We start from the raw sequence: 27,484 nt of genomic DNA on the forward strand, positions 1-27,484 counted from the left end.
AAGATTAGGATGGTGTTTTGTTCACTAACGAGTTGAAATTTTATCTGAACATCTCAGATGGCAGGGCATGGGTTAGTCTGTCTCACAGTCCCTGAACCACATTATTTTCCCCACTGCCAAGCCTTCTCTGTAGTGCTAAAGCCCTAAATAAAGCAAGTCTAGGTTTCCTCAGGTTCTGAATCTCTGGTCTCCCTAGGGCTCCTTTTCAATATAAATGGGCTTGTTTGTTACTATCAAAATTATATATATTCAGAGACTAAGCCTTAGTCTAGGCATGGGTGTACAGGCGGGGATGTAAACGACATGCTGACGTGTGCGTTGTTCAACGTCGACAGTTTGGTGGAGCAAGCTTGGTATGGGGAGGCAACACATCTCATAGTCGGACACAACTTGTCATTGTCAATGGCAATCCGACAGGGCTTCAATACAGGGATGAGATCACTGGGCCTCATGTACAGCCGTTCATTCAAGGACAGAGACATATAACGCCACGCTTCAGCAAAATAATGCTCGTCCTTATGTCGCTCGTGTTGTGGTGGGTTTCCCGAGACAGCAGAACATTCCGGTACTCTCCCTGGCCATACTGAATTTGTGAACTGACTTTTAACACCACATCTTTTCAAGGGCGTGCCACGATGCCTGTATCAAATCATACATATTTCGATATTATCCTGTCAACAGTTAAACAAACAGTGATTAAGGAAAACACCACAAATCATGTTATTACCTTTTCCCATTAAAAATGGCATGACATCAAATAATGCACAGTTACTTTATTCCAGTAGTATGTATTAAATATTGTCTTGAATTCAAGTTCTTAGATTTGACTGTTTATCACTGTATGCCACAGCTTTCTAGGGGCGGTGGGGTAGCCTAGTGGTTAAAGCGTCCGCTCGTCCAGCCGAAGACCCGGGTTCGAATCCCCACATTGGCACAATGTGTGAAGCCTATTTCTGGTGTCTCCCGCCGTGATATTCCTGGAATATTGCTAAAAGCGGCGTAAAATCATACTCACTCACTCACTCACAGCTTTCTAATAGACTTGAAAGGAGAATCCATTGCATATAGGAATATGTATGCAAATAAAATCAAACAACGTCACGCACGTCCCTAACTAAAAGTTGTTGGTGTGGAGGAATACATGTACTTTAATCCAATGTATAATCATTCTCATTTAAATTTGTTAATACCATGCCATCTTGTGTTGATTGTGTTACTCCTTTACCGGTCCAATATCTCCGATGGATATCGTAAATTTGATCCATTATCACTTAGTATGACAGTCAAAATGTCCAGTTAGATAAATGAACAAGTCCAAGCCATTAAAAGAATAACTTTAATAAGCTGCCACAGCATTTATACTCATCATGTATGCCATACCATCCAAGCAGGGCTATCAAATATTTCTTTACAGTTGTTAAAATGAAAAAGAGTATTAAATAAATGGTATGCATATGAGTAAAAATAATAGAGCATATTTTCAAGACAATATGGTTTAATTAAAGCGCCTACAGCACCATGATATATGTTTATGTGGATTGGCGTCCTACTCCTATGTTATATGTGAATGGCATCTATGAATTTTCTCTTATGCAATATGTTAATATCGTCTGTGCGTCACATGTCAAAACAGTTCTGTTTAGACTGGCTGTGCGTGGATATGGAAGAGAGTTAGAGGCAAACAGTTTTTCTTAAATTAATTTGTAATTAATATATAGAGTGACATGCAAAACTTGATATATACGTTATATCGATATTAAAATTTTTAAGAATAGCCTAATCCCAGTTTCGTCGAGTGCATTACGTCATGATGTATCCTAGGGGAAGATTTCTTCTTAAAATATGCAAATGTTTTAAATTAAATGTCACTGAATGCGAATACCATGTTTCCACTAATTTATAAACTTAGAAGCAAATATATACCTAGGCTAGTTTATGAAACAACCTTCTTGACAACTAGTAGTCGTATATTAATTCAAACTATTGCTTTATTTATGATGCACTTATGAAGATACACCCACTCTGATGTTGAACACTGAATAGATTTTTACCATGGATTGCGGCCTTCAGTTCCCAATAAAGACTAAATTTTGGGGAAATATAGTAATTTGTTCCTTTCATAGATATAATTTGCTTCCGGAAAGTATCATCCCATGGGAAAGTTATCCATTCAATCGTGCTCTATGTGATCATGAGCTGACAATTGGGTGTGTGAAAAAATGAGAAAAACACCCCTAGACAGGATAGTAAATTCCTTGTTTACTAAAATCCTGGTCGCTGTTACTAATGTTAGATGAAGAATTAACTCGGGTCTTTTCTCAGAGTTCTAAGCCTAGTCTAAGTCATTGCACAAACTACATAATACAGGAAGTAACATGTATAAAACATGACGGTAAAAGATGTTGTGACAAGTAGCTTGTCTATACACGTCTGACCATGTATTATCGTTATGAAGCATACAACATCTACTCAACCAGATAACATTCAGTGTTTACAGTTCCGATAACAAAATTCCTTCGTAGTTTAAGAACAGAAAATGGGGACAGGACGCAGAACGATAATATCGAGTCTTCTGACCTATATGTCCTAATAGTGAGAAAGGTTACAATGACATTTGCTATTATCAAGTGCGTCTGATAAAATTATCAGTAAACAAGAGATAATGTTTGAAGCTAAATATAAAGCTAACATCAGACACAATGGTATTTTTTACTGGTTCATGCGTTCAAGAGATAGAGACACAACCTGAGAAAGATTTTATCTGCAGTTAGAAAATAACATATATGTACAGTCACGGTAGGCTGTGTCATTACAAGGCGATGGAACAGATGTACAACAGATCCAGAGTTGTGACCCTAAGATCGGGGGGTTCAAATACCAGTTTGCCATGATACCGTGCTCGAGGGTCGTGATATAACTGGAATATCGTTCAAGTGGTGTTAACCAGTACTCAATCAATTCATTATTTATTCTGACGCGTATTAACTACCCGCATGGGAATATTGAAGTAGCAATAAACCTTTCTGAAAAATTGAATAATAATATTTTGGTGAAGCCTAACTAGTAGTAGAGTATGTATTACTTTTGTTACTGAACTTTATTTACTCAGGATGCAAACTGCTGCATAAGAGGTACATAAACAATATTTACATTTACAAACGATATGCTAGAAGCAACGTACATCGACCAAGTTACAAGTTATCTATAATCTAAGAAAGTACCTTTGATACCATATATTTCTTTTAAGGATTCTATTGACAATAATCAAGTTTCATTACAAATGTCCCTAATATTTATAATCCCTTTATCTGCCAAGTTCTTTATGAAGTTTAATGAATTTTAAAATTATGATTAAACCATAATGGTTGGGATAGAATTTCATTAATGTTATTTGGGTCAATATAATGTTGTTTGTAGAATAGTTGCCATGCTTTTAGCACATCACGCCAAAAAGGATTTTCAATCTTAATGTAAGTTTCAGAATTTGCTCCAAAAATAGATATGTCTTTGAAAAGTATATTCAACTATATTGCATGGATTATCCTTATCACCTCTTTTGAAATACCGTCTTAAAGTAGAAAATTTCAAAACGTCTATAAATGTTTTTGTATTAATCATTTTCAAACCTCCTTCTTCATAGTTGTTTTTAATTACATTCCTTTTTATTTTATCATTCTTGTCATTCAAAATAAATTTGAAAAACATTTTTTCAAGGGACGTGATAAGTTCTACTGGTGGGTTGGGCAAGGAATTGAAAATATGGACCAATTTGGAGATTGCTAGAGTTTTTATTACAGTTATTTTACCAATAAGTGTTAAATTTCTTTTTCTTCAAGATGCTAAGAGTCTAGCTATTAATTTCCTCCAGTCAGTCTCTTTCTGGTGTTGATTACCCATAAGTCTTCAAGATCTGGTGTACATTTAATACCTAGTAGATCAAATTCACTTATCACCCATTCAATTTTCAGAACATTATATATTTTATCCATAGATTTGGCTTTTGATCCAATCCAGATTGCTTTTGATTTACCTAAAAGAAAAAATTAAAGTCTGACATTTTGTAAAATGTATTAATTGTGTCAATAGTAGAGTACAAACTCTCTTCAGTTCCATCAAGAAATAGTTCAGTATCATCAGCATATTGATCCAGTGTATATTCATTATCATTGATAACAATACCTTTGATGTTTTCATTATTTCTTGTCATGCAACCAAGAATCTCAGCTACAAAAAGGAAAAGATATGGACATAGTGGGTCTCCTTGTCTACATCCCCTTTTACTTGCAAAGAAGTCAGATTACCATGTTGGATAACACAAGATGTTGTTTCATAAGTTAATATATTTTTCCATCTTATCATTTCAGGGCCAAATTCAAATTTATGTAAAATCAGGTTGATAAAATCTTTTGAAACAGTGTCAAACGCTTTTTCAAAATCAATCAGAATCAGCAAACCAGGAATGTTTCGTTTCTTTGTTTCAAACATTATATCATATAACAATCTTGTATTTTCACTAATAGTCCTACCCGGTATAAAACCAGTTTGGTTAGAGTGAATAAATTCATCTAAAGTAGTTTTTAATCTATGTGCAATGCAGGAGCTGATAATTTATAAATAGCATTAAGTAAAGAGATTGGCCTCCATTTTTTAAGTAATGTTCTATCTTTTTTGGATTTTGGAATACAGGTGATAACACCCCTTTTCATATTCAAAGATATTTCATGTTTTGTTGATACATCTTAATAAATCTATAAATCCATATTTTTAATTCTTTCCAATTCTTTTATAAAGAAATCAATAGCAAATCCATCAATCCCTGGGCTCTTATTATACTTCATCCTGTAAACAGCATGGTTAATTTCATCCAAACTGATTTCTCTTTCAAGATAGTGTCTTAGTGTTTTGTTTAAAGTTGGAGTTTTAATATCCTTTAAACAGTCTTCTTCCTTGTATTGTTCCTGAGAAGCATAGAGATTTTTATACTATAGTTTTACTTCATTCAGTATTGATTTGCTTTCATTCATATCATTAGTTATTAACTTCTTTATTGATGTTTTTGAGAAATTCCTATTTTCCTGATGGCAGAAATATTTTGAAGGTTTATCTCCTTCTTCATACCAAAGAATTCGGTTTCGAATTTGTATTCCTCTCATTTCCTCCCTTTTAATTTATTCCATTTCTTTCTTATAGTTTGATAGTTCACTCAAAAGTTCTTCATCAATGTTTCGAAAGCTTTTTCGAATAGTATCTTCGACCTGTTTTATTTTTAATTCTAGTTCTTCTGTATTTTTTACTTTCGTTTTCTTTGTGTAGGATGAAAAAGATATGGTCTTTCCTCGAATTTTCATTAATAAAGTTTCCAGAAATAAGGAGTCAGAAAAATACAATAATACTTGTGAATATATAAGATAATAAATATTGAAATTACGCAGTGCAACAGTTTGCAACCAAAGCTGCTGTCTGTCTTTCATCGGGAGGCACTATATGTAACTGCCATGACTTTACTTTAAATTAGTCAATGTAAATAGGAAGGTAGCGGTAAACCATCCATAGCTATATATACACATTTTCAACGTATACTTCTATCTTGTAATTTAACCTTCCGAACTGAGTCGCACATTTCACAAAAATAAACACGTAGAATGAACGACCATGTCTCAATACAAAATCTGTAACATTTAAACATAACTTGTCCGTCCATGGTTTCCCAGAGACGAGTGACTCTTTCATCGTCTATCTCGATCGATTGACACAGAGACGATCCCGCTGGCTGCCTGGCTCACATACACTCGTTGATATTGGCAGATCGGTCTAATGTCATGTTGGCTGTCATATCCTAAGACATCTGATGGAACTCCGGATAACCCCCCGTATAATGTCACCTTGGAGCAGCCGACTTCAGACACCTGGTAGGCTACGGGAGATATATGTCTATGTACATGGAATTATTGTGTTTCACTTTTACTTGTTTCATCCAACCATGCAAACTTGGTATAATCCAAGTTTAGAAGTGATAAAAAAATATTCATGAGAGGTTGAGATGGTTGACATGTCAGAAAGTCTGACGGCAACTCAACTGGACGTTTGTCTTTCAAGCTCTGCCAAATCTTTTTGTGGGCAGGTCAGAACGGGAAGTATGACATCCAGACCGTCACACTGGTGAGCGATAGCAACAAGCTTCTCTAGTCGTTTGGTAGCAGTCTCTTTGCCCAACAGGACTACCAAACATTTGCATTTACTCATAGCATTAATTTCTGCGGTGAGTTCAATTTCATAACCTAAAGCGTTATCATCATTCCGGGTAACAGACAAGCTGCAAGTTTCCCTGAACCATGACTGGATTGTGTCTGCCTCAGCATCTGTCTGTTTGGGGTCATCCAGCACGAAGACATCCCAGGTTCTATCATCTTCACTGGACGTGCACCCATGTTTGTGAATGAAAGCACTCTGAAAACACGACCGTATAGAGTCTTTGTTGGAAGGAGTGGGCTCGGAGCCGAGTAGGTGCTTGGCAATCCCAAGATATACTTGGTAAACTAAATCTTGTTCGTTGTCGGCCATCTGTCGTCCTTCTTGTGTACACAACATAAGGTTAAGGCATGACTGGGCATTTTCAAAATCTCTTGAAAACATGTATTCTTTAATGACTTGAGAAAGCAAAGAAGGATCGTCAGGATTCACGAGTAGCAGTTGTTCGTAGTACTCTATGGATTCTCTGTGGGCACCGACTAGTGCACACAGACTTGCTACTTCCTTGACACCATCGAGCTTGTTTGGTTCGTTTAGAAGCTGTTTTAGTGTGGGCAGCGCTTCCCATGAAGTTAAAGCATCCTTTCCCATTGTTGGGCTTTGAGCAACCATAAAGGTTGCTTGTTCTATGGATCGTCTCATCATCATCGTGCCGTCCTTTCTGAAGCTCTGTTTCTGCACATCACTATACTGACTCCCTTCGATCTTCTCAAACAGACAGAAGCCTAACTGTTCATATGCGACACTCTTGTGAAAAGGTGAAGCACTCATATCAGCGATGATCTTCCGAAACTGCTCCTCTGCATTTTCCACCTTATCAAGTCGCCTATAGGTTAATCCTAAGTTAAACATGGCGTGGTGATTGCATTCCTTGGTCATATCAATTGATTTTTGAAGATAATGCACAGCCTTGATCAGATATTCGTGATTAGGGTGTTTTACTACCTGCTTTGGAGAGTTAAGCATTTTCCTAAGCGTCTGATGAGACCTGCCTCCTCGCAGCTGGTTTTGTATTGAGAGTTTCGCAAACTCGGGAGCCAGAACACTTTCTGACATGAGATGTTGATCACTGCTCGCCTGCATCTTTGGGACAGATTCTGCAGCCTCTGTATTTAGTGATGTCTCAGCAGCCGGTGCCCTCTGTGGTTCTGCTATGCTACCACCGCGGGAGGCATAGTTATCTCTGTATGGCATTTCAGAGCCTCCTGCGTCATTCCCAGGCTGTCTATGTCCACGATGGCTCCCCCAGACACCATGATCGCGTTCACGACCGCGTCTACGTCCACGCCCACGTCCACGTCCACCGGCATCACCAGAGCTTTGCTCTGTCATTTTGATTAATATCTTCGCTAGATTATCACAAATATCTGGACTTGGTCTGATAGCATATGCCCGCTCAAGTAACTTATAACATTCCATTAAAGTGTTAGGATATTGATCGTATGGTCTTTCAAAAAGTAGAAGTTTGCCACATCTTCCAAGAACGAACTCATCTTGTAGAGACTCCTTGTTGACTATTTCAAGGGCTATATCAAAATATCGCGCTGCGGTCAGTGATGGACGTTCTAATTTCACTTTGTCAGCAATCTGCCGAGTTAAAGGGTAAGCTGGCCTTTTCAGCAAGTGGTACAGACAACCCAGCTCCACAAACGCTTTTGCTATCAGACGTTGCTTCTTGCAGCGGTTAGTAATTTCAGAAAGATATCGTGCTGCTCTTTCGCAAAACTCTTTAACCCTTTCCGATGTCATGCCCTTAATACATTTCGGCATCCCTAAGCATCTCCTACAAGTCAATGCACACCCGAATTTCCACAGGTACTGTTCAGGAAATTCTTTAATGGCATTTTCATAAAGATCAATGGCTTTGACATGCAGGTGAGGGCCAATGCGAGACATGCAGTATGCCTGCTCGGCTGTGGCAACCACGACTAACTGTTTGTAGTCATCTCTAGTCCTCAGTTTATGCAGCTCTTCGACAGCTGCTCGTGACTCACTCATACCCAGTCGCCATTTTCATCACGGCTTTGTTAACTAATGCTGTTATATTGGTCGGGTCATTTTCACAAACTTTAGAATTTATTTCCAGAGCTTTCTGTTTTTCACGAGTGGTGAAATGCAGCAATGACAAAAAATTGTTTCGTCTGATTTCTTCTTCTTCATAGCCACATGGCTGCAATCCTTCTGACTCGATTCGTTCCAGTATGCTGACACGTCTTTCATGCTTGATGTTGACGATGTGGTCGAGTTGGAGAGAGTGGGGGACGTCACTCAGACCACGCTTCAGTCTCTGCTGAGGATCAAATGGCCAAGCCATATCCATGGTATATTCCGTTCCTTTAAACAAAAAGAAATACACTTCAAACACCACAAAGATTGATATACAAGAAAATATGATAATTAGTATATGGAGGTTTGACACAGTTTTACAAGGCGGTAGTCAGTCCAAAGTAGTAACTGCACCACGCGTTGTGGTGTAATTTGTGATGTACGTCACTTACTATGCCATTGGTGACCTGGTTGAAACAGAGTTTTTCGTTGTTAAATGTCACAAACAGCAACACGCAAGCTGTATCCCAGCTGTCCCCAAATCCAGTGGTTGACATCACGAGCATCGATCTGGGCAGTGGGGATACAATGACAGGTGTCAGCCAAAAATGCAAGTCATTGAACCTAACCACACGATCCCTTTAAACTCATCTTACGACAAGCATGGGATGCTGAAGATCACATTGTAACACGGAACTTCACGGGTGATTTAATTAAAGCACATAACCCATTATAGACAAATACATCTAGTCACAACAAATGAATTACTTGTTCTTCGTATCTGCGTGTCTTTCATTCCTTAATGTCCAAATTATTTATAATATACCGACCTAAAAAAAGAAACTTCACATTTTGAGAAAATGAATCATATTGAAAATGTGTTGTACAAGGTAGTTAATATGGGCAAATGCCATTATACCCACGTCTAACCTGACGCATACGCCCATTGCACTCGAGGACAACGCTGCATGCAGCACACCCTTTGGTGAAAACGAGAACCTGCACGTGATCAGGCAAAATATCTTAACCATCCTTGATAAACTATTCGCACGCCACGCCTTACAACTGTTAAAAGTGAACGTGCAATTGGCATGCTCGATCCTGGTCAGTCTAATATGGCTGTTGCACGTGTCATGAGATGCATAACAAATCACACCATGAGGGTATGTGCCCACCACACGGGTACAACAACTCGTCGCCACGGTTCGGGACCGCCTCCTGTGACGTCACATGCCGAGGACAATCACATTCGGCTACGCCATTTGCATAATCGTTTTACGATTGCAACGTCAACCAGTAACACTCTGTTTAGGAGTCGCGTAACTGTCCAGACCATACGAAACCGCTTGCCCATCTTCGTGGCGGACTTCCTTATGTTGGGCCGATTCTGGGACCGGTAAACCGTAAAGAACGTCTACGCTGGGCACAATTGCACCTGCGAAATGCTGGTATTGACGTCCGGACTGGCCATCGAGATCACAGGACCTCAACCCAGTCGAACACATATGGGATGCTTTTGGATGCTCTTGGAAGAAGTCTTCGTGCCTTGAGATGTCAACCCCTAAACGTTCAAGAGCTTGGCGCCACTTTGATACAGCCTAATGATGTGTTCATGGGTGTCAATGAGACAACATTGCCTTCTTCTGTGAATGCGAGAAGGGGACATAAGTGGTACTGAACAAGTTCCAATACCGATGGCTTCTCCCTGACTGTGGAGGGTGCATCATGCTCACCTTAATGCCTTATCCTGTTTCAGTGTTCACTTATTACGTCCTTAAACCAGATTTATCCACTAGCAACACACTAAGTTCTATATGGGTATGCTCAGGACGAAAAGTAACACATGTCAAGTGTCGTTTTTTGTTTAGTATAGGACATATTCTGTAACTAGATATTACCAGTTTGACTTGAAAGTCCCTGTAGGTTTGGTGAGGTGAGGTTTGGTGAGGTGAGGTTTGGTGAGGTGAGGTTTGGTGAGGTGAGGTGAGTCCATCATTAACACAAAGTCACTCTCTAAAGCAAGTTTCCATATACACACTGTCAGTTTGAAACGTCGATAAACATCAGATTCTGCAATATTCTCTACCACCACTTTATTCTGTGAAAATTTAGGAGGTGAAACACATGGCACGAATTCGTAGTTTTGCGTTGGAAAAGTATACCACGTGAAACAGGTTCAAGCTTAGACTAACGCCTAGTCTCTGAATGTATATAATTTTGATAGAAACAAACAATTCCTTTTAAATTGAAAAGGAGTCCCAGTTAGGAAGAAATCTAGATTCGCTTCATTTAGGGCTTTAGCATTGAAGAAGGGGCTGGGCAGAAGAGAAAATAATGCGGTTCAGGGTCTGATTATTTCAAGCTGAAACTATATAAAAACATTCAACGTAATTGAATGCCTTCATGTACACATTACTAACGCATTTGATAATGTGATTTTTTGAAACAAGTCAAAATACCTAATAACATGCAAAGGCAGGGCAACCAATTGGTTTCAGTTGTTCAAAGGTGTTACACAGGGATGCCCCTTAAGTCCTTATATTTTTATCATTTGCTCAGAAATCATAAATATGAAAATCAGGAAAAAATTAGATATTCAAGGGATTGGAATTGGGGAGAAAGAAGTGATTTATTTTGCAGATGATACCAACTTGACATTAAAAAATATACAATCAGCAGCGCAAGCTGTTGAATTTTACAACAGATCTGAAAAAATAACAGGCCTTAAGATAAATGTAAAGAAAAGTAATGTTATGCCTATACAGAACCGTCCAATATCGTGTGGTATAAAAGGGTTAGACATTGTTTATAGTAGCATTAAACGTTTAGGTATCCAATTGTTTAGATATAATGATTCTTTAGCAATAGAAAATCTCAAACCCCAAATTTTGAAAATACGAAAACGATTCTAAATTTGGCCATCAAGAAATTAATCACTTTTTGGAAGAATATTGCTTTCTAAAGGGAAAGATTGTTCAAGGCTCATATACCAAAGCAGTATGATGCAGGTTCCAGCAGGTCTGTGTAAAGAAATCAATGTGGAATTGTTTAGATTTATCTGGAATTATAAGAATGAAAAAGTGAAAAGAACAACAATGCTAAATGTAAAAGAACTAGGGGGAGTTTCAGCTTTGGATTTTACCAGTATGAGTAAAGCACTCTGTTTGGCATGGAAACCAATATATTATTCCTCTTATGGAAGCTGGAAATTGTTTTTAGATAAAGGTTTGAAAACTGTAGGAGGGTTATCTTTTGTTCTAAAATGTAATTATGACCTAAGAAAATTGCATATTGCTGTACCATCATTTTATAGATGTATGTTAAATGTAAAGGGTTGGAGAGAAACTGTTAAGATTGATGAAGATATTTAATCAAATAATTTGGAATAATAAATTAGACATTTTAAATAAGAAGTCTGTGTATAATGATAAATGGGTAAAAACTGGCATTGTATATGTTAGAGATTTGCTTGATGAAAGTGGACAGTCAAGAACCAGTTACAAGAGATATAAAAATTGAATATTAACAGTAGATATTTTTAAAATATCAAAAGAGCTGTTCAAAGGGCAATAGGGAGCAATATGTTTTATAAAAATAGTCCAAAAATTCAGTTTTTGTTAAACACACCACCTAAGTTACAGGGAAATATTATGAATTATAAGATTAAGTCTAGGTACTTTTATTCAGTGATTGTGGATAACAAAGTCACTTTACCATATAAATTGAATGATTCATCACATGCTAGCAAAATGTATGGTCTTTTTACAACCCTTCCGTTATCCTACAAGTTAAAAGAATTACAATTCAAGATTATACACAATATTGTGCCATGTAAGAAATGGTTGTTAAAACTTCACTTATGTGAATCACCAGAATGCGATGACTGTAAAACTTTGGAGGTCGTTAAGACCATTCTTCAGGTCACAACAGACGTTTCCCATATTTTCTATAATTGTAAAAAATGTTACTTCAATGATTAATGATTATGTAAAGTTTCTTTCTAAGTATTCACAGCAACAATTTTCTGTAGAATCCCTCTTGTACGGTTCAACAGATCACTTTGACCCAATATTTGAGTTTTTAAATATGCATTTAAAATACTTTACATATAAGTCTCACTATACCGATATCAAAGTTTCTATGAAGCTTTTCATTATACATTTGAAATATGCTCTGGAAATGTATAAATATTCAAAGGTAAAGTTTATGTATTTAAAAGCACCCATGTTAGATTTACAATAGGAATTATATAGGTGAATATTTGCGTTTTTAAATATGCATTTAAAATACTTTATATATAAGTCTCACTATACCTATATCAAAGTTTATGCTCTGGAAATATATAAATATATATAGGTAAAGTTTATGTATGTAGAAGCACTCATGTTAGATTTACAGTAGAAATCATAATTGGTAAAAGGTTAAGGCTATAAACCAGTAGTCCCTGACCACGTGGATTTGTATGGTTTATGTTAAAAAGGATGAAAAAATAAAATAAAAATAATTTTTAAAAAAGAAAAAAAAATAATAATAATAGAAAAAATGCACGCCCGGTACAACACAGTGGAAACACAGTCAAACGATTTTGGCTTCAAATCAATATTTTTTGAATAAATTACACTTTCATAAATATACTCTCCCAAAAAAGAAACGCATATAGGAATTTCAACTGTATTTTTATGTTTATTTTGAAACATCTTGTAGGCTTTATGAGTCAATAAAATATAGCGAAATTGCACACTGGGAATGCAGAGTTATCCGTCTTTGGCACCAACTCGAGGAAAGTCAGTTTGAGTGTTACATGGAGACGTGTGTCAATACCTCGTGTGACCACCGTGCGCATCCAGAACTGCACGGCATCGCCTCGGCATCGAACGAATAAGTCTCAGAATCTCGTGTTGCCCAATCGCAGCCCACTCTGCCTGTAGTGCCTGTGCGAGTTTCTGAAGTGTCTGGGGCTGAGGGTTACGGCGTCGCACCCGTCTGTCCAGGGCATCCCACAGATGTTCGATCGGGTTTAAGTCCGGTGATCTTGAGGGCCTGGGGAGCACATTGATGTTGTGGTTCTGGAGGAAGTCTCTAGTGTGACGTGCTGTGTGGGGCCTGGCATTGTCCTGTTGAAACAACTCCCTCTGGCGATCAATGATTGGAAGGAGGTGTGGGCGTAGGATTTCGTCACAGTACCGTTGAGCTTTCAGGTTGCCCTGGATCATCACCAAATAACTTTTCCTACGGCAGGTGATCACTCCCCACATCATAACACTGCCCCGGCCGGATCTGTCCACCTGGGGAACGCAAGCGTCGGCGAAACAATCACGTCGACGTCTGTACACCCGCATTCTTTCATCGCGTCGTTCCAATAGAAATCGTATTTCAACTCTGAACCAGATTCTACGCCAATTCGGTAGGTTCCAGGCCTGAACGTTGGTGCACCATTGAACTCGATGTCGACGATGTTGTTGTCGAAGCACAGGGCCAAAATAAGGTCTTCTGGCACGTAAACCAGCCTCTCTCAGCCTGTTCCTGACGGTCTGTGCAGAAAGCCTCCTCAATCCGGGTATTTGTCGAGCGGTACTGGTCGCCGTAGCTGTTCGATGACGCAGGTGATGTACCCGGATGTAGCGATCCTGCGCCGCAGTGGTCGCTCGAGGTCGCCCACTACGAGGGGCATCTGCTACCGAATTCTGCTGGCAATATCTCTCCCAGAGCCGTGAAATGGTGCTTTGGTGAACATTCATGCGTCGGGCAACTGCACGTTGAAACTGGCCAGCTTCAAGCAAACCAATGGCGATATGAAGGTTGGCTTCACTTAGACGTGGCATTTTGCGTTCGTCAACAATATTCCAAATACAGTGAATAATCGACAGACAGCGATCAACCTTTTATACCCATCATTGAGACTATCTGATCCCTAACTTTCACGTGCATTACATGTGAATTGTGTATTCTGTGACACTACACGCCGAAATTGAAAATCAATTGTTAAATACGGGTATTTTACAAATGGTGCGTTTTGTTGTGATGTTTCAAAACATAAACACCATAGGACTCATAAACAGAGCAAAACCTTTTGTAAAATAAATCACGTTTTAATTCAATGCTACATGAAATTGCTATTTTCATGATGCGTTTCTTTTTTTGGGAGAGTATACATATATCATACATGCATATGCAAATGCATCACTTAGAAATTTCGCCGAAGAATCATAGCGTATGTAACAGTCGTACATCAGTTTCTTCACTCACAGGATACACACTTTTTTAATGTCACACCAAACCGCCTGTTAATCCACCCGCCTTTACCACCCCTGTCCTAAATAAAGTCCTTCCATACCAATAAATAAAGAAAAGTGACTTTCTGTTGTCTACACACACTCCAACATCACAATACTAGGGCTCTCACGAGTACTCGGGTACTCGGGGCCGAGTCGGGTAAAGCAGGACTCGAGTCCAATTGAATGGACTCGAGGACTCGCAGGGGAGATACCTCTAAACATCTCATGCAATCAAGATTGATGATCGTGAGAAAAAATCCAATGTCTGGACGCATTTTTATCTTGATTTAGTGGCCAAAATACGAAATGCCGTCTTTGTGGCGTTTCCCTTAGTTACGGAAGCATTTGTCCTGTAAGCACCCACAATAAGCACTGTAGACAGAAAAGTAGCTCAACAAGCAACGCTGGGGCAGTTTGGTAAGTTTGATATCAAAAGTCGCAAGCCTGTTGACAGGAAATGGTATGAAGGTATTACGCAAAAAGCAATGCTTATGCGCGTTAAGGATATGCGACCATTCAGTCTTGTTAAAGGGGAGGGTTTCAGGGCTTTCTGTGAACCATTGAACCCAAATTACCAGGTCCCATGTAGTGCGACAATTCACAACTATCTCATAAAGTCGTATGAAGTTTGCAAGGAGAACATAATATCAGTACCCATTTACTACCCAAAACAGTACCTGCCGTTGCCCTAACTACGGACGCGTGGACAAGCGTAACCACTCGCTGTATCACTGTCCCTGCCCATTATACCTATGTTTGAACAACTTGTTTTCTACATAGATATTCGGTCGTTCTTATCCAGCGTATTTCAGTGTTACATATTCAACAATCAACACATACATACGCATTCAAAATAACATTCACACTTGGAGACCTATATCCTTAATAGTGAAAATTTTAATCACAATGAATACCATTGACGTGATCTCCGTTCAGCAGAGTTTCGGAAGAAGAAATACAGCGTAATGTTACTCAATAAATGGTTAGTCTTTAGTTTGAAACCAAACCGTTTTCACTATAAGAAGTCTCAAATAAACATCAATCCTGTTTTACATATTCTTTAAGTTCCATAGTCGATCCATCTTTACAAGATACTAGTATCTAATGCACCACCAATCAATGAATGCTTTATCTATGTATCTTCCAGCTTTGGAACGTGTTTTGCCGCATTTTAACCTTGATTAAGGTTAATTGATTATGTGACTTATCGTCCAGGTGAATGTTTAAAAGTTGCTAATATGTCGTAGCTGCAACGACATATTACTATTAGATCATTTTGAAAGCGCAGTCAAACTTAAAACCAAAAGAAAAGAGAAGTAGATTTCTTTTCCCGGACACATCAAATCATATTACAGCATTTACAGGCGTAATAAGGTATCACCGGCCCAGCTCATGAATATTAATCACATAATTGATCGCGTAGAACTGGGTCACAGTGACACTTACGTTGCCTTCACATTCTGTTTGCAAATAAAAAGGTAATAGATACTTCCATTGACATTGAATATCAATTGCTTTATTCAGGAACGTTTGGATTCACATATACTTGTTGCATTATTCGTAGATTGGAAGTTTGAACAGCTACGTGTATGGTTGAATGTTGGTTTCAGATAAGCATCCAAATTGTCGGGTACTCGGGTCCCAAATTTTGGACTCGTGAGAGCCCTACACAATACTATCTACAGCTTGAAAGAATGAGCTACAACAATACTATTTACAACCCAGAACACTGACCAGAAGTGCACACGCAGTAAGAAAATCATAGTATTGAAACAAAATTAAACAATGAAAGAGCAGAGGCTATTCCGTGCAACAAACAATCAGTCTCAAGTATATGTACCTTTGTGAATACACGATTCGAGAGTGAAGTAGATTACGGCGGCTTTTGAAATCTGCTTCTGTTCTGTGTCAGAACGAAAGTAATATTGATTCACGTATCAAAACGAAAATAGAAAATGACAGAGTGACGTTCACATAATGAAATAAATACCTCAGATATACCTGTCAATTGAAGAACATTACACATATTAAATAGTATACTTAAATACAGCTAAGTATCTACACGCTGAATTACCTGGCGATGTACAACAGAGAGAGGATCCGTGATAATCGTACAGGACCTGGAGACCAGAGTACTACTGTCACTGGGCACCGCAGGAACGCCTGTCTCAATATACTTGTAGATAGAGGCTGTGACGTAATAGCATAGTCACATCAAACATTGAGGTTTACAGGAATGTATACTGCATCAGGCTAAAACAGCAATGAGTCAAAACGGCGCCATATGTAAGTCACTTATTCGGTGCAACTTCTATGAAGGAAAAGAAACTTTCCCAATTTTGTATATAAAATGTATTATTGTACAACCAATGCAAAGTTATTATGGATACAAGCGATTATGTAGATTATCATACATATTTAACAACCCTTTACTTTTGTTAGGCTGTGTCCCATCCGGGATTCGAACCCATACTATCAGAGTCAGGCACATAATCGCCAGCACAAAAAGCCATAATCATCCATGCTTCAACTTGAGGAATAAGGATTTGGGGTAAAAAAACCTCGTCTAAATAGTGTAGTCAGCAATTCATCCGAGTGAATTATTGTGTATGCTTACTTTTGATTCTCAAATATTATTTGTGGAATGGTAAACAATTTAATAAATTGACCGACTAATTGCTTCGGGCAAGTGCCTCTGAAATATCAAGTCTAGATTCAACAATTCAGCGACTACGGCACACAATCACCAATGTCAGCTACCCGGACCGCCCAATCCACAGATAGTCCTCTCTCACGTCCACCATTGGTTACTGAGGTTGTTATGACTGACAGCAACACCATTTCGGAACGCTTCAAAATATTCAATGACGACACATCCTTTCCACGAGTGCGTATGGATGACTATTTAAATTGTTTTCAGGCGCGTAGCAAGCCATTTTTGTGTGTAAGCCTGATAGGTTGCAAAGCGTTATATTTAGATAGCATTGAGGGCTTGCCAACCCTTTTTAGCCAAAATCATGTGTAAGCCCGTGCTTTTTTTCATAATAGTCGCTACGCCCTTGTGATATGTACTTATTGTCCCTGTCATCTTGCTGTCTGCTGTGTATTCAGTGTGCTGTGTTCACGATTCACCCAAATACTCCTACCCAAATATGATATCGAGACGGCCTGTGGGGACTGACATAAGTGATAAACAGTATGTCCGATGCAATATCATATTTTGACTGGTTCCATATGTTCCCGTGCGTTTGTGATGGGGAAATTCCCATTTTCAGCAACAGGACCATGATAATGACATGGCTATTGCTTAGTGATTCATAAACACAAGTTGACGATACAGTCAAACTGAGCAAGGCTATTTGCTTTATTTTCAAACATTCTTATGTTGACTTGAGTAGCTGAATGTCCGCAACAAAGGTAACACTGGCCAAGAAAACATATCCTTATTATTTAGTATTTACTGAAACGGAATTTAACCGCGAACACGAAGTTTGATAAGGGTTATATGTTCGTTGTGACTTGCGAAGACTGTTTAACTATTGGAAAGAAATGCCTCATAATCTATGTACATGTATACTCCTATAAATTGACTAAAGTAAAGGAAGAGAATCGGGACGTCAGTAACTTCGTTTAAGTTGTATGTAAATTGAATACGTTCTAATAATCAGGAATACGGAGATACATGTACACCTATGCCACGTCTGTCTCTATTACACGTGGCTAAGCACTGCGGCCATGTACACGGTCAACACATGTACACTTTGACAACACCTTCATAATACAGACCAACATACATCCGGCCGCGCCCATCTATATCAACTCCTAGGGGAGTGTCAATACCGTCCTCATCTGTCAGTATGTTTCTAACAAACTCTCCTGCCTCAGTCAAATGGATGACTCTGTGTAGAAAGAAGTATGTAACCAGAATGTCACCTCTGCAAGTACTTGTGATACTCTGAGGACACTCCAGTACTGTGTCTCCTGTAGGTCATTTGTGCGTATCGAGACGTAATATCCCAGTACTTTTTTGCTGGTCGTAATGGCTGACAGCACTTCCAGATCCGGGTTAACTCCTACTGTCACAATCTGGTTTTCAGCTGGAACGGTCACAGCCACCTGGCTGTGTGGCAGCTTAGTCATACCATCCGGAAATGTAGTTAGACGTAGCCTACTATGATAAGGTTGATTGTTTCTGGTGTAGAATGACTTCACACTTGTGTGGTTCCAGTCTGTGACCACAACTGTATCTGTACCATCCACCATCATCACGGTCAGGTCAGCTAAGCGTGCTGCACGTCGTTCTCCTGCTATTCTGACTGTAATGGTCTTGAAGCACTGGATCAGCCGTCAGGTCCACATCGCCATCACGCAGGACGTCTATCGCACCCAGCTGCAGATCACTCAGAGCTTTACTCAGCTTCTCAATGTCATGTCTGAATGTGACCCTGACCATTCTTCCATCCTCTGCGCCCCCAACAGCCTCCACGACACCTGCCTCACAGCCCTGATACATCTCATACACATCCATGTCACATTCAGATTGTAGAGCCTGGTCTATCAGCTCAGTCTGTTGTTGGTACATCTGTAATGACAACTGTCTGGATTTTATGCATGCTGTGGATGTGGATGTCTGACATCTATTTGAGATTATCCAGAAGTTGCTTTCCCCTAAAAGTGATCTGTTGTATGGCTTCCTGTGTTACAGACATTATGTTTTCTTCCATTCGTGAGTATCGAGACGTTTCTTTATTTACTTTCGACTGCAGTTCATTAGTTTTGGACTCCTTGTCTTCTTGCTTCTTTGATAACGTCTCCTTCTTCTTCTTGAGTTCTGTTTTCATGGTCCCGATCTGTGACTCGATTGTGACAACGGAATCACACTTCCTATGATACATGATGCAACATTTGTGACAAACCATCTTCTCGCAATCCTCACACAGAAACTCCACGCATTCCTGCTTGTGTTCCTTGCACGTGACCTTTCGCTTTCTTTTGACCTTGGCCTCCACACACAGGTCAGTGACGTCATGGTGACGTGTAGATGGGATGCGACTTTGCACTCTGTCACATTTCTCACATAGTGCGTCATCACAGACAAAACACCAAACAACAGCTGGAGTTGTCTCCCCTCCCTCATTACAGTATGCACAAAAGGTTGTATCTGGAAAGCATTGGTACATTTAGGAAGTATTTTAACACAAATGAAACACGAATTTACACGACAACTTTCACAAAAACCAAACACAACCTGATACTAATTGTTGCATACCACTTACCAGAATTTAATGTGGGACTTAAATAACTTTAGTCAGGCACACATGCATACAAAGGCAAGCGCAGCTACAATTGGATCAGAATTGCAGTACATGTGAGTGTGAATTGTATCCAAAGCAACTATATACATATATACCCTTGGAGTCCAAATGTCCCTGCATGGCAAAGCTTGGCTTGACGTCATCTGCCCATTCCTCCACTGGTTTCTCAGGGTCAGACACTTGTTACGAGAGTGTGTGTTTGGTAATTTGTAATTGTAATATCACATTGATTAGGTGATGATTATTATGGGTCACAATGGTTAAAGTTTTGACTGGGGATTAGGCTCGCATCTGGCATTATATATGTTTTCAGTGGCAATAGTATTTGTAGCGGTACGCCTTTCTGATAGTGCTTCAGAGTTGCCTCCCCTTGGGACAATCTTTTGTATTTGTTTTGACTTCCGGTCGTGTGTTCCACATGATTCCGCATCGTTCTGAGAGAATAATTATACCAAACGACGTTAAAATATGATACTTGTTGGTCCCTGCCTGGCGCTCGGCATTAATGGGTACAACAAGGACTGGTCGGCTGGGAGTCAGTATAATGTGTCTGAGTGGGGAATTCATGCTTCACTGCGGCATGGTATCTCAGTGGGCTAGCACTATAAAACCAGCTTAAGTCTGGGCTAGTACAAGCAGCCACACATACACATACACACGCATGCACGTCGTCATATAAGCAAAATATTCTCAAGCACGACGATAAACCCAATTTCACCTCACACCTCACACCTCGTCTATATTCAAGTGTTGTCATTGTAAACAACCTTCAATCAGTATATTTGTTCTCACTGTGCATGTCAAGACTCTGGTGAGTTAATATTTTATATTTGTGACCCAATATTGTAGATTTGTGACTCAATTGCATTGTACTAGATATCTTGCTCATTGTTTGCTCAATATATAATTGTATATTTTAGATTTGTCTGTGTTCTATTTTGCTCATTCAAAGGGGACTCTTAAACCTTTTGTTACGGCAAATTATTAACCGTAACACACTTTAGTCATCTTCCTGCACAAAGGGCAGATGACAGACTTGGCATTGATGGCTTCTGGTCTGATTTTGGTGTAGTTAATGACACATTTCCAACAGAACGTGTGATAACACACAAGTGTACAGGGATCGACGAACACCTCTGTACATATTGTACACGTTAGGAAGTGTTCAGCCAGCTTCTGGGTAGTCGCATTCTGGAAGGATATAACCAAGCAGATGCAATGTGTTGGGTACGTACTCGATGATGTAAAGTTGAACACCGTTGTGTCGAAGTCAGAGGGACCAAAATCAGTACACACTACAGTTGGACACCGTTGTGTCGAAATCCCAGGGACCGTGATAAGTACACACTACATTTGAACACCATTGTGTCGAAGTCAGAGGGACCAAGGTAAGTACACACTACAGTTGGACACCGTTGTGTCGAAGTCAGAGGGACCAAGGTAAGTACACACTATAGTTGGACACCGTTGTGTCGAAGTCAGAGGGACCAAGGTAAGTACGCACTACAGTTGAACACCGTTTTGTCGAAGTCAGAGGGACCAAGATAAGTACACACTACAGTTGAACACCGTTGTGTCGAAGTCAGACGGACCAAGATAAGTACACACTACAGTTGAACACCGTTGTGTCCAAATCAGAAGGACCAAGAAAAGTGCACACTGTGTCGAAGTCAGAGGGACCAAGGTAAGTACACACTACAGTTGAACACCGTTGTGTCGAAATCCGAGGGACCGTGATAAGTACACACTACATTTGAAAACCATTGTGTCGAAGTCAGAGGGACCGAGATAAGTACACACTATAAGTACACACTATACAGTTGAACACCGTTGCGTCGAAGTCAGAGGTACCAAGGTAAATACTGCAGGTTATCCTAGGTTCGACACAACCGATAATGATGAAGATGCAATACGAAGGTGCCAAGATTTCACTTCGAGACAATCGTAATTTCGACATATCAACGGTATTTGACTGTATGTTACCTGTCATGGTATGTCAAGACGCTGCCAAATACTCTCAGAAATCTTAAAGTGCCAACGAACCTATACATATGTACAGAATGTAGATGTCCAAACACGAATTTTCCCAAGACTTTAACAGGTGTATAAGAATAACATGTTCATAATTGCCCAAGCGGCGGTGGGGTAGCCTTGTGGTCAAAGCATTCACCCATAACACCGAGGACCCCGTTTCTATCTCCAACATGGGTACAATACAATGTTCTTTTCACCAACATAGTTCGAAGTTGAGTTTCCATCCATTTTTGTAAAGAGACAGTTAATTCCATACCGAGACTATTATATATAATATATTGTTTCCCATCTTCTCTTTCATTACACAAGACCTTCAGAATTACAAAAACCTGTATTTAAACGATTAAAAATTTATTAAGTTGTGACGGGTTCTTCACAGAAAACGTTAACATACAATTCTTGATTAAATACCGTTTTAATGGATGCATACAAACACAAAGATTTCTTTTCTAATAATTCAGAATGCACACTTTGTTTATGTTAGAAAAATACTTCATGACATCTTTAAGATCCATCCATCCATGTCTTTCTATATATACTTGTATGAATAATGGGTCATTTAGCCTTTTGAAAACTTGCTTTGTTTTTTCTGTTTTCCCATTTCTCTTAAGCTCATATATGTAGCTATGAAAATATCGTTGCAATCTCTTGAACGCTTGACATATTTGTCGCTGTATTAACGTCATGTATCAAAGTTTTATCAGATTGTATATGCATATGAAGTGTATAACGCAGCTGAGTCGTGTCTCAGCATGTGTGTACCACCTGACGACGTCCCTTCATTATTAAAAGACGATAGGACGGGTGTTTTTAAATACCGGTATAGATTTTATCAAACGAGTCATTTTAAAATGTCATATGCCGAACATTTGTGAAAGTTAAACCGAACATAAACCGGTTGACCTTTTATTTAATTCCACTAACACACAAATTTCCTTGTACAACAAGTATATCTCTGTGTCCTGATAGAGGTGACTAGGAATACAAACAAACACATTCATACATTGAGTGTGAATTTGTTTGTTGTGTGTGTGACCAGGGAGTGTGATATTTTGTGTGTCATGGTGTGACAGGTGTCTCATGGTGTGACATATCAGCTGTGTACGTCTGTGTGATTATTAATGTCCCACCGAGAGTGTCTGCAACAACCTACCTCGACCAAGCTGTCCGTGCCACCTGACTACAGGGTGTGTGACAGACAGAGTTGCCTCCCGTCTAGTAGAATGCCGAAGGTGAGGTGAGGTGAAATTGGGTTTAACGTCGTGCTTGAGAATATTTCGATCATATGACGACGTGCATGCGTGTGTATGTGTATGTGCGGCTGCTTGTACTAGCCCAGACTGAAGCTGGTTTTATAGTACTAGCCCACTGAGATATCCATGCCGCAGTGAAGCATGAATACCCCACTCAGACACATTATACTGACTCCCAGCCGACCAGTCCTTGTTGCACCCTTTAAAGCCGAGCGCCAGGCAGGGACCAACAAGTACAATATTTAACGTCTTTTGGTATGACGCGGTCGGGGATAGAACCCGCAACCTTCCGGTCTCCAGGCGGACGCTCTAACCACTACACCACGGAGGCGGTCGAATGCCGAAGGAAACTGATAAAGTGAATAGCCGACTGACTTGATACCCACATTACGTTCCTCATGCCTGCCCTTTTTTGCGAAAACCTGGTGACATAAAGAGATCAATTCATATAATTTTCACAACTATTTCCCCTTCAAACCAAACGGAATTTGTTTTTGAGTTTGGTTAAAACTGGGCATTCCCATGTACTGGCCACTTACATTCACTGATATGCTACCAAATATAATCAAATGTATACCACTATGATCAGTCACAGAAAACGTTTCTTTTCCACTTTTGAGCTCAGTAGGTCCTTAATAGGTATGTATCTGATTACAGATACATGTAAAACAAAGGTATCCTGCTTTTGTTACAGAGATGTGAATATTGAGTCATATCTGTAAGTTATTTAGTAATGGCCGCCAGCTAGTACCCAACACTGCCGCTGTTACAGGTCATTGGCTCCCTCCCTCTGCAAGCCTTCTGCGTTCTGCTGTTTATTTTGTTGACAGTTACATAGACAGATTCTTTAATACAAATGCATACAATCGGTGATTTACAATGTGATTAGGTTGTCTGACAAAACATCCACTTGCACAGTTTGAGATCGATTGGGTCATTGGATGAAGATATATTTACAAAAAAACCGGGTCCACATGCATTTCATGCCAAACTATAGGTTTTCTGGACAATTTGCAGCCTTTACATGCATGTTCCCTACAATGTTCCGGGCGCAAATCCATATCAAATTTAATGGAAATCATTATCTTGTAAAACGCAGGTTTTGCTTTTAGTGGCATTATGTCGTGAGCTGAAGATGAGTCCACTTGAACAGTTACCAAATTGATTTAACTGATTAAACTTGTGGACTATGGAACCAGTGACTCATAATATGAATATCTTCTAATCGGGTCACGATGACCCACATTCAACCTTGGAACACACATTGTAACTACACGCGGTTTAAATATTTGCTAGAGGTGACCTACCTGCATTTATGTCAAAACATATTGTGATTATATCAACGAATTGTATGTCTGGAGCAATTCCTTCCTCAAACCGATGTGTCATATACAACCCATTCCATTACATAAGGCAAAATATGAAATATGTACACAAACCAATCAATTGATCGATGGACCAAATACTTCAGTTGTTATTTTCGAATTACGACTACTGCGTGGATGTGCAGAGATTCCACTACTTACAAGTAATGAAAACAAAACATTTTGGAGCCACAGAGTGGAACAGAATTTTTACCCCCCAGAGCAACATTCAGTTAGTAGTTGACTCAGCTATCTGAATAGATCCGGTAAAGGATACAGACATCCTTTAAATAGTCTCAGTCACAACCAAATTGTTCTGTAGTAGTGTCAGAACATCCTAATCTGGTTAGTTATATATGTCTTATTGACGTATTATTTGGCATGGCAACAGCTGTCTAAATAGAACATTTAACAAGTCATCAATTAGTCTCGACCTCAGCAGGTGCAGAAGTCGTAAGAGTTGGCGTTCAGAAACTCCAGTCTCCGTCGGTGACGACATTTATGTAAGGAGCTGGTAACTCACAGTTGGATACGTTGGCAGTCAAGGGGGAGAAATGAAATCCTACAAACAATTAGAGTCCCCTGTCCACGTGTCATCATGTTTAGTTTGTTAAAGGTCCCTCGTGTTTATCTGACGACAAGTCATCCCTTGAAGGCACATTTTCAAATATTGCTATGATTATCGTAAGGCATGTGTATTGTAAAGTCCTTTGATCAATGCTTGCAATTCAGTGGACATAGCAGTAGGAAGACGTCCAATATATCGCCGTATAAAACGTCAGTGCCAAAGAAAACCCAGTCTTGATTATCCTCATAAACAGATTCCATTTAGTGAGGAGAGAAAGTAGCTGTGAAATGTTTATGAATGGAGCATAGAAAATCATTGACACCAGGTGTTCGCGAAAAGGGAAAGCACGTCCGGCCGTTCCAGTAGCACCCGCCATTCACCCAATTTACATCAAAAAGTAAGCTTATATACCCTGACACCGCACAGTCGTACACTTGTAAGCAAGCCAATCACGTGATAGATGGCCAAATGATTGAGTTATTAATTACGCCGGCTACGTAGAAATGCACAGATCCCACTACTTCTTATCATAGAAAACCGCCTTGAAAATATAGTTGTTTTACAACACAGTGTGGATCAGTATTGATCACAGACCAAACATTTCTTTTGTAGTTGAATCAACACAGATAAATACTTCGGAGCTTATGGTGAAACTTCTGGACTTCTGTCCAGACACATCAACACAGTTCTAGTAAATGCATATCATCAGTGCATAAAACTACCCAGGCTCAACCATCCTCAGATACAGGCACTCCTGGCATTAGTAACGCGAAGAGTAGGACTGCATGGGATTACCGTATGCAATGCGCTTTTCAAACGATACGCATTGCAATATTTAATTCCTGAGAATCGGTATATTGGGTAAAGAACATATATGAAGTTTTTGTGATTATCTTTATGGTTAAAATTAAAATCTACACAGACTTTCATTCACAACAAATGTTTTCCTTCTTTATTCAATGACAAAACGACATACTGTAATACTATAAATTGTACACACAAAAAAATAGAATCCCTGACTAACCTAATTTTGAGATTGCTGTTATCAGAACCATAACATATATGTTTAGGGACTTATAATGTAGAAAATAGGATTGACATGCACAGTTAGCGTCACTCACTGTCTAACACTTAAGCTCCCAATATATCGCAATACGTATCGCAATAAGGGTACCCGAATCGCAATATATTACAATACAATTTATTTGTCAATACACAGCCCTAGTGAAGAGAATACATTATACTGTTTGGTGGTGCCAGGCGTGGACTTCTTACCATATCGCTAGTTCCGTTCCAAGGGATCTGTACCTTGAAGTAGCGTCCTTAGAGGGGCGACTGACAGGAGCGAGTCTTCGTTCGTCTCGCCCCCTTCAGACCTGGATGGTGGTGTCAGACGCCTTGCTCATCCCTTCGTTTTCGGCCAGGAGGATCTGGAAGTCATGAAGACGGTTTGACAAACAATTCACTTCATAATTAAGAATGAACAATCTGGGTGATCACTAAGGCAGTAGCTCGTAAAGTACAAAAGAGCAATTGCGAAGAACATTCTATCATTTTAACAATATATAGAAAATGATTTAATGAAAGTACATACATGCTATAAATTGCCTGCAATACCCGTAATGCTGTACGTATATATAATGCTGATATGTACTTATTGTCCCTGTCATCTGCTGTCTTTGTGCACGATTCACCCAAATACTCCCAAATATCGATATTGAGAGGCTGTGGTTGACGCATTATGACAAACATTATGTCCGAAGCAATACCCTACTGTGACTGGTTCCATTTGTTCCCGTGGATTGTTTTCAGGTGAACAGGCCTTTTGTGCGTTTGTGACGGGTAATTCCCATTTTCAGCAACACAAGCATGATAATGACGTGACTATTGCATAATGACTCATGAACACACGTTGACAATACAGTCGAAACTGAGCAAGGCTATTAGCTCTATTTGGAAAAACTCTTATGTTGAATTGAATAGTTTAATGTCCGCTAAAAAACTGGCCAAGAAAACATAAAATAACCTCGAACACGAAATTAGTTATATGTAAGATGTGGTTAAGACCATTTAACTAAATGAAAGTTGGGGGTTTAGAGAGGAATAACTCAAAATTATGTGAATTATACTACGAATAAAAGGTTAAGGACCATTTCTTACATGTCAGCAGCTTCGTTTGAGTTGTATGTAAATTGAATACGTTCTAATAATCAGGAATACTAACCTAAAATAATTAAAAAGTCATAACTGGTGAGAAACATTACTAGTCGGCGTAGTCTCTATTTACAGACTGCCGCCACAGAGCTGGAACGTTGCAACAAACCAACAAAAGCAACGCATGGGGACATTTTAATCTACATTAGTTGTAGCCATGCCACTG

General features: G+C 39.3%; 1 protein-coding gene across 1 annotated transcript; it reads right to left on the reverse strand.

Annotated features, from left to right (window-relative positions):
• Positions 1–1,322: 1,322 nt before the first annotated feature.
• Positions 1,323–27,382, reverse strand: LOC124271920. The gene is given in 4 exon segments (XM_046707098.1): positions 1,323–8,248; positions 8,250–8,583; positions 26,380–26,534; positions 26,879–27,382. Coding segments are annotated over 2 exon segments (2,496 nt in total). The 5' UTR covers positions 8,570–8,583; positions 26,380–26,534; positions 26,879–27,382; the 3' UTR covers positions 1,323–6,072.
• Positions 27,383–27,484: the final 102 nt, after the last annotated feature.

The sequence above is a fragment of the Haliotis rubra genome, unplaced genomic scaffold (assembly GCF_003918875.1).
Source record: "Haliotis rubra isolate DU_JTF1 unplaced genomic scaffold, ASM391887v1 Scf103, whole genome shotgun sequence".
NCBI lineage: Eukaryota > Metazoa > Mollusca > Gastropoda > Lepetellida > Haliotidae > Haliotis > Haliotis rubra.